General features: G+C 39.0%; 1 protein-coding gene across 27 annotated transcripts in view; it reads left to right on the top strand.

Moving 5' to 3' along the window:
- The window catches only part of adgrl2a (adhesion G protein-coupled receptor L2a), a 198,726-nt gene that overhangs the window by 133,467 nt on the left and 48,187 nt on the right, over positions 1–17,072 (top strand). For all 27 annotated transcript variants that reach the window (XM_027290154.1, XM_019258930.2, XM_019258935.2 and 24 more), the window contains one exon: positions 11,035–11,248. In XM_027290154.1, coding sequence (XP_027145955.1) covers positions 11,035–11,248 — 214 coding nt within the window. The remainder of the gene's footprint in view (positions 1–11,034; positions 11,249–17,072) is intronic.

The following is a 17,072-nucleotide window of genomic DNA, read 5'->3' as shown; positions in this document are numbered from 1 at the left end:
ATGCTTTGTCTCACTTTGTTCTTGCCCAGGTAGAAACATGTGGGTTCCTAACAAGTATATCCCAGACAATCTACAAAACAAGTTCTGATAAACCATCAAGTCTCCTCTCTGAATCTCAAAGACAGACGAAAACAAATATGACTTATCAATCTCCAGTGCAGTGGTCTATAACCAAAGACCTATTATTCATGGAACATTTATTGTTGTGTGCTTTTGTTGCTTGCCTCTGATCTGGCCGTGGCAGATGTGACTAGCAGTATGTGGGCATCTTTGTATAAGCAGGCTTCAATTTGTCAGAGATATGCCTCCATTTTTAAAGTTGTCTTTTTGTTCGCTCTTGTGTTCTATATTTGTTACTTGTTGCGGTGAGATGAAAAAGTGGCTTTAAATCGGGTTGGCTGTAAGATTTTATTTCAATGGCTTTGGCATATGTAGCTTGAAAGGTGTGTATGTATATTGAGAAAATACCTAAAGCTACTCAAATGAAATAGCTTTGGTTTTTTAAATATTTTTGTGTTGCCCGAGCCTGTGTAGCGAACATGAAGGAGTGCAGACAGACCTCATACACGTACTGCTGATGAAGTACTGTCTGGACGGGGCAGATGAGGAAATGTTTTTGATTATCCAGCCTAGATGGTATTTCAAACAGGAACCAGCATGTACAGACGAATGAACTAGCTCGACTGGTCAAAGGGCAAGTGTCGCTTGGTTTCCTGTTTGCTACTGTAACACTGGGGAATATTAAGGTGATTAGACTGTGGCGTTCAGGTCACATGGAGTGCAGCAGTATGATATTCACATGCTATCCATATAGGCCTGAGCTTTTTCCTGTGAATTAGCGACTGATACCAACTGTTATAAATGTACTGTGCATGCTGTGCAGTTTTATTTCATACAGTGAATTGCATGTATTTATCAATGTGAGCAATTTAGTCCCTCTGCACATTCTGATTTGAGCAACAAGAGCAACTGAGGAATGAAGTGGTGTTATGAGAACTGCTATTTATGAAACCATTGACTCATGCCTGTGAGTTTTCCATTCCATATCAACCGAAATACAAAATGTAAACAACAATCTGCAGGTGTTCAAGGGATATGTAATCATGTTTTCATTGTGAGGGTGCTGTTGAAAGGCACGTTCGCAGAAGCACAGGAAAGTGTGGTGATAGTTTGGATGTCATGCAATGAAAACTGATTGCAGAACATGTAATGACAGATTCTGTTAACATAATCCAAAGGTTTATAATTTCACAGATTTTACAGTTCACTCTCAAGAGTCAGATGCAAGATATTCCTGCTTGCCCTTAGTGGAATCCTCTTTGTCCTCTTGCTTTCAGTCCTGATTTAGAGCAGCCATAAATCCCGAAGAGGCTCCTGTAAACGAGGGGTGGTGAAACTACACCCATAAATATAAAGAATTTAGAACCAGGGCCTTTTGAAGGAACTCAGAGTGCCCATTTATGAAGCTTATTAACTTAGAGTTTCACTGATACATCCAGTATTTTCCCCTTTTGTTCAAACTTTTTATAGCCTTTTCTTTATAATGAAGCTTGTCCAAAACCTGCTTGACCAAAGACAGACTGCTGTAATATGCTGCAAGTCAATAATAAAGTTGTTTTAGCTCATTGCTCCATTTTTGTAGGCCATCATTTAGAGTGAAGAAGTCATGAAGTGATTTGCTGTCGAACATAACAGACGTCAGGTCGGGTCATTTGTGCTCTGGCTTGACCATGTGTGACTCAGACCTTTTGAGTCACAGTGACCTATGAGTGCATTTGTATGTCAAGCCTCTGCTCTCAAGACCCCCTCTCAAGTAAATAATAGGCCGGAGAAAATGGTCACCGAAGACTGATTTCCTCCAGTGGAATTGCTACAAATCAATATCATTTTAAATCAGTCTCTCTTAGTCTGTTAGGGTGTCTTGCATAATACAGACTCCGCTCTGCTGGACCATTGCCTCTTGCTTAATAGTTGCTCTTGTACTCTAATTTCAATCACACACACCCCACAAGTCCCCAAATTATTTTTAGATAGCCAACAAGCAATAATTAAGGCTGATAAGCATGAGAGACATCTGATAAATCCTTAAATGAGAACTTCAAAGTGCCCCTGCTGTGACATGTAAGGGCTGGAAACAGATGGAGGAGTGAAAATGTTAGGAAGCAGGCTTAGTCTGTGGACTTGATTCAAACGAGGTTAATCCAAATCTGAAAGGGTTTTTTTTTTTATGACGTTATAACAATCAGTTCACTGGAGAGGAAAAAATACATATGAGATGGAAGGTCATCAAGATAATATTCAGCCTCTGGACTATAATGAATACCAGCCAATAAATCCTTGATGAATTGAAACTAGAGTAACATTCAATTTTAGCTTGGTCAGCTCTCTCTTCAAGTGTTATGAGATGGAATCTTTGAACCGCATGGAATCTAAAGATAATAGTGCCTCGATTTAAAAAAAAAATCTTTCATCAAAAAATAAATAAATAACTACTATTGTTTCCTTTGTGTCATATTCATCAGATGGGTAGAATATGTGCATAACCTTGAGTGGCGCACATTGAGGAGACAAAAGCCCGGGAAGCCAGTGTATAAGTAAAATAGCAATGTGTCAAATAACAATCCGCCTAACCTAGAAGGTGGCGAGTATGCAGTGTAGTCTGAGTAAGAGCTGCATAAAGAATTCAGCTGGAGCAGCAGTCGTGTCATCAGGGCATGACTACCCGGTTGGTCAGGGAATTTAAATGCCAGGTGGGGGTCAGTTGAAGCACTAGCTGAATAATGTGGCACAAATGCATACACATGAGAGCAGAGTCTCGGGAAGAGGAACCACTGCTGTGGTCTGCTTGAGAAAGTGCACTTTGGGAATGCAAACCAAGCAGATGGACCCCTCTCATTTGTGTGCACTGCCACTGGTGACCCATTGGGAAATGCTTCCTTATTGAATGGAGCAGCATCAAATGCTTCATTGGAGCAGAGAAGGAAGTCTAGGCTACCCAATGTATCTGAGTCCATTTTTTCTCCATCATTTGTAATGGAAACTGTGGAAATGATATAGACCAGAGGGAAGCGCTGACAAACACATCCAGTCTGAAAAGCCATTTACAAAAAATATGACTCGTCCTTATCACGTTTAAACTCTAGATCATTTTATATTGTCTGAAATATTGTCACCGATAAGGCTGAGTAATGAGGTCCAAAGAGCTTGCTGTTGCTAAAAGGCACTATGACTTCTCGGCAGGCGCTGCTCTATATCAATTCTCTTGGTGAATGAGTCATAGGATCATTCCACTACTAATCAAACAAAACACGTTCAAAGTGCACACAGCTTCGATTTGTAAAATTAAAAATGTAAGGTCATAGATTACACTCAACAACGCATTCTTTCATTCCTTGATATATTGTTGGCTTCAAGGAAGTTGACTTCCCAAATTTTTAAAATTGCACCCAATTTACTTCAATGCCATCATAATAAAATAAGCAAAACGCCTTGACCTGACCTTGATAATCTGAAAATGTATTGTAATTTAAAGCAAATCTACCAGTGACCATTTGTTAAGGACCATGGGACAAAATTTACTGTTTGATGGTCATCGCAGCCATTTCATTACCAGAAGATGTCCTTGCCTTTTTTTTTGTGACCTAAAAAGCACCCCCCCTCGTCCTCTCTTTCTGTCTTCCACACACACGCAAAATACACACACACACACACACACACGCACACACACCAGACACACACACACACACCGCCTGCCCCCAGGGCTATCCGATATTAGACAGTGAGATGACATTGTGTGCTTGTGCGAGTGCAGTCAGCCGACATGTGCAGATGATGTGAAGTCAATAATGCATTATGAAAAAAGGGGATTTATGACCTTGATGAGCCCCATAGAGCTTAATTAGGCCTTAAGGTTGATTTACATACAAGTGTACATGGAATTTGATGAGGCTGTGTTTTCCTGCTGGTGCAGTGCATTTTCATTTTGTCTGCCAGGAACAACTTGATGCCTTGTATCTGTTCAAATTCTTCGGGATTAGGAAAAAAAACATAAACCTTTCTTGGCTACCAGACATAACTAGTGTCCGTGTTTTGTTAGAACACAGTAAAATCATCAAGTACTAAGCTACAGGATCATATTTCTTTTCTGTGCAATGATGGCATTTCCTGTGCTGGCTTATGTGTCTACAAGTGCTCGTAGGAGATGAGGAATGGAGTAAATGTAAAAAAAAAAAAAAAAAAAGTCTCTGACAGGGTACATTTCTGCTTAAAGAAAGCCACCTTAACACCAAAAGAGGGGAGGTCTGGGAGTTTTTCTTTTTTCATACCGTCTATTCAGAGAGAAATGACAAGATCTTTTTCAGAGTCATGTACCTATATCAAAGATGCTCCTGATAGCCCCCCTGCTGTTGCTATGGAAGTAGCAGAGATGTAAATGAACTGGAGTGAATTGGATGGTGGAGAATACAAATGAGGTTGGAATGCTCGTTCCCCTGCTGCTCTTTGCCTCTTCTTCTCCTTCTTCTCCCAATATCGTCCTCTGTTCCTGTCTCCCTCTCTCTGTGCAAGTAGATTTCAAAGCCCTAACATTAACCAGTATTCCGCATATCTTGACACTACATAATGTGATATAGGATCCTCTTCTTTCTTGTTGGGAAATGGCTTCAGATCTGTTTTATTTAAAAATAATTTTTAAGGCAAGACCACTTTGGCTTTGTGCAAATTCCTTTTTTTTTTTCTCAGTCTGGCACTGTGCGTTTTGCTGATAGATGGATGGAATAAGAAGAGAAAAATCGATGGTTTTTACCCTACAGAATAACTTTGTGTTGTCACTGATCATCTCTGATATAAATATGAGCTAAGATGTCGTGTCAGTGTGTTCTGTGCCACATAAGTCATACTTTCATTGGTTGTCAAAGAATTTAATAATCTACAGATGTTATGGGCTGAATTACAGAGGGGAAAAAACCTCTACATAAGTGAGTGTCGTTTGCTGTTAGCCATGCCCAAAGAAATGACATCAGCTTTCAACACACAACGCAGGAAAAAAATAGAAACGCCTCGAGTTAGCGCTAAGAAATTCAAAAGAATGTTAATATCTTTCAAACCAGTAGTGTAATTCTTTTTTTTACAATGGCCACAAAAAGTCAGCAGTCTACCTCATGCCCTGCTGTTTGCGGGATATATGCAATATTTTCTTTCTTCTCCTCCCCTGTGTGGACATGACTTCTTAAGAATACATGCTGTTGTAAAGGATATCTCTGGATTATAGAATCAGCACTGTGGGAAGAGTCTTGACTTAAAGGTTTCTTTTCCTTCACAGACTTCCTTTGCTTGTACCACAGAGAGGAGGGGTAAGGGGTGGGGTGGCCAAACCTGAAGGACTCAAGCTGTGTTTCCTGTGGCTCCAAGCTAATGCTATAGCCCATACTTTTCTTTCACCCCAAATCCCCCCAGCAAGCGACCTTGTCGGCTCAGGAGTGCAGAATAATGGCAGATCGAGCAGCGATGCTAGCTCATTTACAAGCAGCTGTTTAGCTCTCATCAGATCAGCGAGGAAAATCAAAGGGCTGCGTTAACGGTAGACGACAAGCGTCGGGAGCGTCCCCGTCACACTTCTCATTGGCTCTCGACAGAAAAATTATCTGGTTTCACATCAAAATAATCTGGAGGCCTCTTTTGTGCTCTGGCCCACAATGATGGCAGCATGAGTGGTTGAATAGGCCTTTTGATCAGCTTCTGCTTTGCCCCTGGACTAACTCTGGAAGCATTTATAACCCAAGTTACAAAGGGTCATTTTAATATGAAAACCATTTACGAGAAGCAAGATAGCCCTGATGAAAAGCCGAATAGTTCCTCTGTCATTTAGGCTTCATAATCAGCGCTAGGCAATGGTGAATGATTTTGCTTAATTGAAAGAGTCTCAAGTTTGTTGCCCTTATTAAACATATGACATGTTCTTTATGTTCTTCATATGTACTGTACGTCCCTGTGGTTTTGATCATGCCAGTGTCTTGTTTCATGGGACTACATGGTAAAGGGTCCGCCCATGGCTAACGAAGATCCTAATGACTGCTAGTTTCTGTGAAATAGGAAGACATTTTGTTCATTACCTCTGCTTCAGTGGCACTCATATCCTACCAGATGGTCACTTTCCAATTGATTTGGCTCATCTGTGGAAAAAAATGGATTAAAACATTACAGCACCAGAGAGACGATGCATAATGGATCCCCTTTACATACGGGAGTTTCTCACAATTCTTTTGGCTGCAGATTTTGTATGAGCCTAATGTATTCACAAAGGTTACACGTGGTAGTAAATGCCAGCCTGGGAAGCTTTAAATAGAGTTTCCTCATTGGTGTAATAAAGTGCTATAACCCATGGAAAGAGCGGTCCTTTGCACAAATCAAAATCAATTACTAAAATGTGATAACAACATGTATAATAAACACATGTCAAAAGGTTGAGTGATCATGTGCTTAAAAAAACAAAACAAAACACAAACAGCTGTTTGTTACTTGGCAAAACAAAAGTGGGCTCTTAATTCAACGTTGTAGAATTTGCAGTATTTTCAAGGCTTACAATTTAAATTTCAGCAGGACCCCGACTCAGTGCTTTGCTATTGTACAATGGCACTGATCATTGTTCAGTGCTCGCTACATGGCTGATGAAGAGGATCTGAAATGCTTTTCTAGTGGTGGTGGGTGACCAGAATGCCTGATTAGGAGAGTGTCAGCAAGGCCATGATAAGGATCTGACCAGTAATGTCTCTGCTGCACCATGTTGCCATGGTCACAGGATTTAGTTTTCCACATAATATTATACGCCTTCATGATTTGTTTCTTGGTGTTTAATTAGCACAGAGAATATACAGCTCCTCCTCTTGGTTGTTTGATTGATAGGCATCTCTTTTTGCACCCGCTGTATGGGTTTGGATGCACTATCACGCAGTGAAAGTACATCAAAGCTAGTAAAATAACATCTGATATTTTGAGGAGGTGTCTGAAGTGTATGCTACCTGTGAACAGGAGGGTGCTGAATTTCCCTTTGAGTGTGAACACTGTGTGTGTGTGACGACCTAAAACGAACACAGCTAAAAATTCCTCCCAGTTGCAGTCATGTCGCTCTTTGCACCTATGCACCAGTGCTGTGTGCTGTGTGTGGCGCCATTTTGTCATTTTCCCGATCGTCGAAAACTCAGAAGTAAAAAGACCCTCTGAAACACAAAATAGCAACAAGTGCTCTTGTCTGCTCCAGTAAACTGTTGAGGTCGTTCGTGAGTTTAGAAGATTTATCAGGGAAAGGAAAAAGGATGTAGGTAGGTGCCTTATTTTTTTGGTGCCAGCACATATTGATATTCTTGACATTGTTTACTGTTACCATATGGAAAGTAAATAGTTTTGATATCAGGCATTCCTTGAATAATTATGCTAATTGACCGTATGAGTGAAATAATGATTACTTTTCTGGCTCATTTGAATAATTAAATTGTTTAGTTAAGTGACACATTAAGCACTGGATTTTTTTTTTATTTTTTATGTTTGATTCAGTTTGATCACATTATTCTATTACAGAGGATGATAGATGGTGTTGTGTTGTCTTCACATTATCTGTATGAAGACATAAAGAGGATTTATTTAAAGTAGTCAGGTAAATGCTCCGTTACACAACATCAAAGAACAAAAACAGCAGGTTTTGATACGTCATTACAAGAGTGCAAATTACTTTTTTCTTTAGCTTGTTTTAACCGCTGGGTATTTCTGGATGCTGAAGTTGCAGATTATTTTGCTGGATAACACCAGTGCGGTGTGAAATATGTGTGTCAAGAGGGGACTTTCTTATTCTAAACTAGATTAAAAAGAAAAGAGGTAGAAGTTAGTGTACGTTAGAGAATACAATAGAACATTGCTGACTTAATTGTAATCAGGACTTTCATCTATCACATTGATATTTGTTTGCAGGATTGGGTGTCCCCATATTGATTTGTCTGTGTCACTCATCTTCCCATGTACCAAAAATACCATCCGACACCAGAGTGAGAAACTAGTTCACCCTCAGGCCTAATCAATGGAGAGAGGCTTTTTGAGGTTGTTTACGACTATGCTTTTGGTCCATGATGCACAAACCCAGCTGGCGAATAAAGTGTGCTTAGAGGACGGCAATTTTGTTTGATTTCCAGAGATTTGAACACGAAAATGTACTGTTATTACAGGGCCTGTCACCAGCATGGCTGAAAAGTTACTAGTGTATGTCAGTAGGAGTCTTGCAGTATTTTGGAGCACACATTTATCTCCTCGTTGCTTCAGTCTCTGTTTTCCTACTTAGGCAGAGAGACTACATCAGTTCTAAATCATAAAACCAGAAGCTGAGATTGTAAAGGCTGTGCAGAGTGATTTAAGTGTTATAACAGTGTTCCTGGGACACAGAACATCAGTGGTTTGGCTGTGGATTTGGAGATCAAACTCAGAGGTCTTGCTCATGGCCAAAGAACCAGTTCAGTTGTAGCCACAAAGTAGGCCAGTGCAACATAATGTATGCCACCCAGCCGTACGTAACTGCTGCCCAATCGATCCACGTTAGGTCTATGTGGCCTCTATAGGAGGACAAGTTAGGATTCAGTCGATTAAATAGAAATAAAAGTCTCACTTGTTTCAAGTACTGAAGAGAGACTGCATGAGTATATATTCATATATTGAATTATTAGATACTGCATGGCATAGAAAAGCTATTTATTGGTGAGGTATAATATGCAATTTTCTTTTGCTTGAAAACTATAGATTACATGGCTATTTCAAATGTTCCACTTAAAAAGCTTTTCAGTTGCTCCACTTGTGGAATATATAAAAGCTGTCTTTTCCTTTGATAAGTCTAACTAGTGAGAGAGAAGCAATAGATGTGTCTCCATTATACATCTGCCATTTCCAAGTCATGGTTAGAGTATAAAAATTGTAATGTGGCATTGACTGATGTTTTACATAGGTTCTTATGGTTACTACACATTGTACCGCTGACTTTTGATGGAGCTATGCTGGAGTGCATTGACATGAACTCAAGATTGGCTGTCAAGTCGTGTTCCTAACACGCCGTGTTTTCATTTTTTCCACTTGGGCTTTTTCTCTCAAGCCAACGTCTCTGATAAATTGTTTATCACCTTAAGCGTTTCGTTTTGACTCCAGAGAGAAAAGGGGCTGCAAAAATGAAATATGGCTGAAACCTATCATATTTGAAAGGCTTTCTTTTTCATGCCTATTGGTCACATGAGAAAGTTTGCTGTCAAAAAGAGCAAGTAGGGGGAAAAAAGATCTTTCCCTGATGATTGTATGCTCTCAAACAAATAAAGTCTTATAGAGGTTAGATAGGCCAGCTGCCCTCCTCCATACAGATATATCCTTGGTTTACCCTGAGCTCTTCACTGTGCACCTTTTAGAAGTCGTACTTTTACCTTTCACCACAAACGGAGGATCAGGCAATACAAACTGACATTTATCTTCCTTTGTGAAATACCACAGTAGTATTTGCTGGCGAGGGGCTCAATACAGAATGCTAATCCCCTGCCTTTGCAGCATAGCATTTTAATCAGACAAAGATAATTGTATTGGTAGTTAATTGATGAAGCATCCAATAGAGTAAAATGAACTCAGCCTTTCCAGGCCAATTTAGCAGAGCTGAAGTCAGTGGCATTAAGTAAACAGTTGCCATACAAAGAACATTTCACAGGATGACTCGTGAAAAGAAAATGTGCTTTGTAATTATAAACAACTGCACATATGGATCGGTCCGACTTGTCCAAGTGCCAAATAGATTAGTGCATGAGAAGTAGTAACGGCAGTCTTTTTTTTTTTCCTCCTCCTTTGACTGTGAACTAAAGCTCATTAGGGAAATAGAGGCTTTGGAAACACTAACAACACACCATCAACCATGTTGCAGGTAACAACACCATTATTCAAAGAGGTGACAAAGTCACTGCATTCAAGGAAGCTGTAGTTATTATTCAGTGCCACCAGTGGTTTAGTCAAAGTCCAAGGAGGATCTCTTTAAGCTCTATGCCACTCCACTCTTATCTCATACTTGACATGTCAATGCTGTAGAAAGCTGCTCAAATACGAAAAGAAACAGAAATCCCATATTTGGATTGGTATAGTTTATGTATGCAGTTCACTTTTAGTTTAAGTGTGGCTTTTGACATTGTTCACATTTGCAGAGCACAAAGCCACAATATTGATTTCTTTTCTATTTTTCCTACCCCTCACCCTCCCTGACACACACACACACACACACACACACACACACACAAACTTTTCTTTTTTCCAACCTTCCAATAGACTGCCCTTCGATTGTCAGCACTGCAAAGTGGATTAAATTACACTCATGTTGTACAGATGCTTGTAGTTTTTCATTTTGGATAGAAAAATGAGCTTTGCGAGTAAACCACAAGTCTCCAGTGATAGACTCTGTGATGACAGTGTGTTCCCATATTGAAATGAAACACAGGACGGCAGTATGACAAGGGGAAAAAACTGTGGTGGCAGACTGTTAAAAAGAAAAAAAAACACATTACAAAACTCATTTTTTTAAATTACGTCAGCTGTGGGGTTTGGCTATCAGTGTTGTATCAGTGAGCTTACTGTACACAGACAGCTGTGAGAGGGTTACAGTGTTCCAGACGGCAAACTAGACTTTAATGACAATTATTGATTTTTCTCAGGACCAGTTAGGCACAGGGATGACATACTAGCACCATTAGGTCACTGGTGCGGTTGAGATCTGAAATGTTCACTCAATATACTGATGTATGTCAGGCTAGTAGTCCAGTACATGGTTCACTGTCTACATATCACCATGATTCATCTTGCTAAACAGTCACAAACCTTTGGTTAACAAGCACAAAAATTCTACTTGTGTATATGTCCGGCACATCCAACTGTGATATCATGTTGTCTCCTGCTTTTCATACTTTCCTCCTCCGTGTTGGCCCTAATACACACCTCCCTTCGATTTTCACTGAAAGAGCTCTTTCTCTCTCCCTTCTCCCTCAGGGTTTAGTCGAGCTGCCCTGCCATTTGGCTTAGTACGGAGAGAGCTGTCTTGTGAGGGTTACCCCATCGATCTGCGGTGTCCAGGAAGTGATGTCATAATGATCGAAAGTGCCAACTATGGCCGAACAGATGACAAGATCTGCGACGCCGACCCTTTCCAGATGGAGAACATCAACTGCTATCTTCCAGATGCCTACAAGATCATGTCACAAAGGTAAAACTACAGACATCTCTGTGCAGTACCCAAAAAAATATGATTCCAAAATGAGGTATCTGTCAAAGTTACAGGACCCTTAGAAAATAATTGACAGGGCTCAACAGTAGTGGTTGCCTTGAGGCCCTGAGCAACGAGATATGGACCACTGCCAACCATTTCATTTTGTCTGGTTGCCCCTGTTGGCAGTCCTTTTTCCTGTGCCTAAAAAAATCCTCCACATTCGTTGCCTTTAGAGTAAAACCTTCCACCAAGGAGAATAACAGGGCTGCCGTCAGATTGATTTACTCCATCGAAAATAGCAAAACTAAATGCAAGCGTGCAAGAGTAAAAAAAGAAAAAAGGCAACAGTAGTCTGTCAGCATCAATAACCCACAAGACGTTAATGTTTGCAGCAGCACTGTGACAGCTGAACCTGATCGAAAGAGAATTAGAAACTTCCGTCAGAACTCAGGTGGTGAAGCCGTGCTGATAAACAAGAAAAAACTGATTTTTAGCCGAGAGAGCACAGATTAAAAAACTCAACATAATGGACAGCAAATTCACATTTCAAAATCTGGACATAACATAACAAAACAAAACAGAGCTATTTTCAGTGTTTCCTCATTCGATCCGACCGACAAACTGCAGATCTGATCTGAGCCAATTATTCTATTTTAATTCACTCTGTTGAAAACATTACCTTGTAAATGCACTCTAGATTAAGTATATTAAGATTAGTCTATCACTGCTGAATTAGTGAAGCTAGTGTGTGTGTGTGTGTGTGTGTGTGTGTGTGTGTGTGTGTGTGTGTGTGTGTGTGTGTGTGTCTGTAACAGAGAAATATAGAAAAAAATATTTTTGCATATAAAATCAAACAACAATTAACAATTTTTAGTAATATGTTAAAATCATTCTAAAACTTCAAATATTTGAATTCCACATCAAGTGAATTAATTTATTAACTATTTATTTCTTTTTTCATTTTGCCACTTTTACTCCACTACAGTTCAGTAAAAAATATTTGACTTTTCCTCCACTATAATTATTTACCAGCTTTAGTTAATAGTTAATTTTCATATTTAGATTAACTATTAAACTTATGATCAGTCACTAAAATATAATGCACTGTTGTGCTGTAGATTTAATACTAAATAGTTTAAGTTGCTCCAGGTTGACTAACTACAACATTAAAGTACTGCTTACGTGTTAATGCATAAATCACAATATATCATAATGATTAAATATATAATGATATAAAATTATTATGTAATAATTCTAATGAGTGCATAATGAGTACTTTTAGTACATTTTCTTCATGAAACTTCTGTACTTTGACTTCAGGCAAATTTTGATTGCATGACTTTTAATTGTAATTACTTTTTTTTTTAGCACTGATACTTTTACTGAATAACGAATACTTCTTCCACCACTGGCATGTCCTTAACATTAAGATACTGCCCTTCAGCACTGGCCCTTTGATAAAACCTGTTGGTCAGAGTAATGACTGACTTGTGGTATGACTGACTTGCACATTGATCACTGACCACAGAAACGTCCCCTCATTTTAAAGCCACTGTCTCTGTGGTTATCACTCATGTGCAAAGAAAGATGATTTAGTGTGCAACACAAACCCACGGAGGTGCATGAACTTGTGCGCGCACGCACACAGCTCAGCAGGGTTCTTCTGCTAGCACCGTAAACATGAGACCTTATACATGAGACCAGTTGTCACACAGGGATGCCAACTGAGCCAAAGTGCACAGGATGGAATGACATATGAGTGCCACAGAGAGAGATATTGGAGGGTATGAGAGCGTCAGCAACTTTGGCAAGCTGCCTTGGGAAATAAAAAAAATAATGAAATAAAACAGTAGAGCCCTTGTATTCAGGGGGTTTATTGTCAAGCCCTATTTGATGAAGTCAGATAGCTGACTCACATTGTCTGTCTTGAAAGGCTGCAGCCTGCATGCACTCTGCTTGTGGCCCTGTGTATTATGCTGCCCTCAGCCTCACTCATACAAAAACAGTCCACTGAAGCACAAATACTGACCCAGCAGGAGCCACCTGACAACAAATCCCAGGCTCTTCGAACCGCTCTCCACCAGAGAGTGTGCAGAGAACCGAGGTTCATTCCTCATATGCATACTCTGAGTGCCAGAGGCCCGAATTCAGATGTTATTTTAAATGCGTTTTTAGCATTTCAGTGTCACTGCCGGGCTGTTGTATTCAGAGCAGAGAGAGAAGTATGTGCGTTCTTAGAAAAAGACCTGCCATACAAAAGAAGTCTCTCAGGTGCTCGGGTTCAGAAATCACACAAAAGGAACCCTCACAACAGTTTACATCTGATACTGCAGGAAGAAATCCAACGGATTCAGAAAAAAAAGTGACTTGCATATATTTACATGAAGTGCCATATATTTTTTTTGTCAGTGTTTCTTGTGAAATATATCACCATGGACACATGTGAGAGCAGATTTCTGTTCTCATTTATGTGAATGTAAGGCCATAGAGTTTAAGATGCACACTTTGATTCCTGTAGGTCTATATAATAAAAGCAGCATTTGCGTAATCAGTGCAGAAACTTAAAACAGTCCACTCTCATGGAAATTCAAGGACAGCTTGACAAACGCCCAAGATTGCATATGGGACTAATTAGTGATTTTTTTTTATCTATTGTCCATTTATTTACAGGAATAGACTAAAATAGGAAGCAAATGTAATGAAACAATGTCTCCGCTGCCAAAGATAATTATCCTCAAACGAGAAATGTGGTGAATTTTCTGCCTCTTTGGAATGAAATGTTTGTTTGCTAGGAGGTCTGAGCCCTTCACTTCTCCGCAAGTCAAAACTGGCTCCTGCTGAGGCTAACGCAGCTGAAATTTTCCATATGTGGGGCAACCCACTGAAGACACTGTGTATGGAACAAAATTGTATTTCTCACTGTACAGACTCCAACAGTAAAGGATTGAAGAGCCAAAAATATTTGTCGCCATAATTACCCTGGCCTACTAATTTAAGTGTGCAGGAAAAAATTACTTTAGCACTTATGTGGAAAACTGTGTTCACTTTTAAACGTCCTAAATTGATGTGGTCCTGAAGTGTGGAGAATTGGATTGAGGCTTCGCTGAGTTTGATAGATCCTGTTGGTACCCTGAGTTGTTTTTATATCTGGCTGGCATATTATATTCATGAGCACAATGATTTTATGAAAATAGCCTCAGGACTGTTGTGGCTCAATTAGAACATTCAGCTGCAAGCAATTAGTCGACTCAAGTGGGTGATAATCTGTACAGGAATTTTTCACGTGGACACCTCCCCAGCAGATGTGAAACTGCATGGCAGTACAGTTTGAAATAATTAATTCATTGATAATAATATTCAGCGAAGTGATTTTTCATGTTCCTCCTTTCAGGATTTTTAGTTTTTAATAAAAAAATAAAAATAAAAAAAAATCTTCATCTGCACTGATGATAATGATAATGACTGCAACTGCAACACATTCTCACCATACAGATGACATCCACTAGATTAAAACGGTTATTCAAATTTATTTTAATATTATTTTGGAGAACATTTAGCCGCACATGCACTAACCATCTGGCGCTTAGTTGTTATTGATTTAAATCTGACCACCAGTCCTTATCGCAGCAGCTTGAGGAGTAGTAAAGATGACAATGACACATTTTGACTAATCATCTCCACAAAAAGAACATATTAAGATATACTGTATGAATAAGTGGCTTACATCTATTGATTTCTCTGACTAATGAGCTTCATTGTAAGTATTCGATAACAAGCTCATTGATTGCTGTAACATAACATGGCTGGGTCCTGCCGTGCCTGTGGATCATGGGTTTTCCACGGAGGGTATCATTGACAAGAATGATCAAAGCAGATAGCTCTCTAACAGAGGATGTGAAATTCATTAGTGGGATTACAGGACAGCTACTAGTCATACTGAGTTGATTATCATTAATAATTATCATAAAAATGATCATTACCATTCTCCACTGGGTATTAGAGAAACTTTATTTTGTGATTTAGCTCGAATGAGGCAGATTTTTCATAAAGTTAATACGATTGGTAATGGCTAATTTATAAAGTTTAAATGGCCTGGAAATATTATCATCTTATCATCTGTGTTTTTTTTAATTCTTGTCAATAAACATGAGGCAGTTCTAGAGACTAAATGATGCTGCTTACACTATTTATATCAGTGACAGGACTGCTTGCAAGGCTCTCTGAGGAGCTTCATTGTTGCCGCCTGACAGCACACTGCCTTGTTCTTCCTTTCTGTACATACAGTGTTAGTGTTTATTTAAAGCACAGCAGATTAAGATTTCATAAAGATCCAGATTCAGCTCGGGTGTTACAGAGGGGTATACAGAAGTTCATGAGCCATGAAACTGCTCTCTACTCAAGACTATATTGGTGATGATGTGCAAAATTAAAAAGAGAGTAGAAACAGTCATTAGTGATCCTCATTAGCCAAACAACCAATCATAAAATTAACAAATAATGGAATAAAATAATATGAATAAAAAACTTTTATGCATACTAAAATGTAGGGAATGAATTTCAGTAGGCTTACCAACAAACACTGTTTTTAAAGTGTTCACGTTTCTGGATGTTTGTACCTGCCTTGTCAAACTCAATCAATTAAAGAGCCATCTAAAAAAATTAAAACATATCAGATAAGCATTTAACAGAACTTTTTTACTCAGTTGACCAGGTTAGATGCAATGATTTGATTGAAATGGCAAAAATAATAATTACCCTAAAGGTACTCATCTGTGATGATGTTACTCTTTTTGTAACAAACTAGAATAATTAGAGGGTATGCTCCTTATTTTCTTTTCGGAAAATAACCTTTTAGATGCTCCTTTCCAGTTATCGTTAAATGTGTATTTTCTGCCTGCACTTTAGTGCTGTTTTTTTTTTTGAGTGAGTGATTGTTGACTTGTCAGAACACTGCTTTTTTGGGGGGGTTATTTTTTTAATGGGTAGCTATGGTAACGTCTCACGCAGAGCCCACTCATTCTGCTGTTTTGTAACCGATACATTTTCAACGGGAGACTGTGGAGATGTGGAAGGAAGAACGTTGCTGTAGCGTGTTGTTGACATTGTGGAGACGGCCCGGTAGCCTATAGGCTATTAATAGAAAATCAAAATCATCTCGCGGGCTGGAAAAAAAATTGTGCCCCACGGGCCTTGAGTTTGACATATGTCTGTGTGTCAGACCATTGTGAGAACAGTGTTGGAAGTCAACAAGCAGATCTTAGTCATATTGGATTTCTGTAGGATTTTTGAATCAATGTGATAATGTATAATGAGGTATTTAAATGACTGCATAAATGTTTATGGATTAAATAACCAGTCAAACTCATTGCAGTCTCCATAAAGTTTAGTTTATGACGGTATATATCAGTGCTAAAATTATTTTAAGATCTGAAAATGATTGCAAACGGACTTTACATTTTAAAGGGAGTCATTTAAAAACTTTAGTTAGTTAGATAAGCCATTTAATTAATAACTATTAAGTCAAATAAGGTGCTCATAATACGTAATCATCATATTTTGTTTGCTCATGTCACTGACACTTTCATGTCAAAGTGAAAACAGATCTGAATAAATTACAAATACGATGTAAAGAAGACATGACACACAAATGATATAAGGCAAAACGTGTGTTTGTGTACGTGTTGACCTCTACCATGTCGATGTTTAGTAGATGCACCTTTAGCAGCTCAGTCTCCTTCAGTTTCTGCTGTAATTCTTCCCCATTTTTCACCAAACTGCCAAAGCTCTGACGGGGATCATGAGTGAACGGCCTTTTTCAAGT

The sequence above is a fragment of the Larimichthys crocea genome, chromosome XVII (genome assembly GCF_000972845.2).
Source record: "Larimichthys crocea isolate SSNF chromosome XVII, L_crocea_2.0, whole genome shotgun sequence".
NCBI classification, from domain to species: domain Eukaryota; kingdom Metazoa; phylum Chordata; class Actinopteri; family Sciaenidae; genus Larimichthys; species Larimichthys crocea.
Note: the sequence above shows the minus strand (reverse complement) of the source record. Positions and strands in the feature narration are given on the sequence as shown.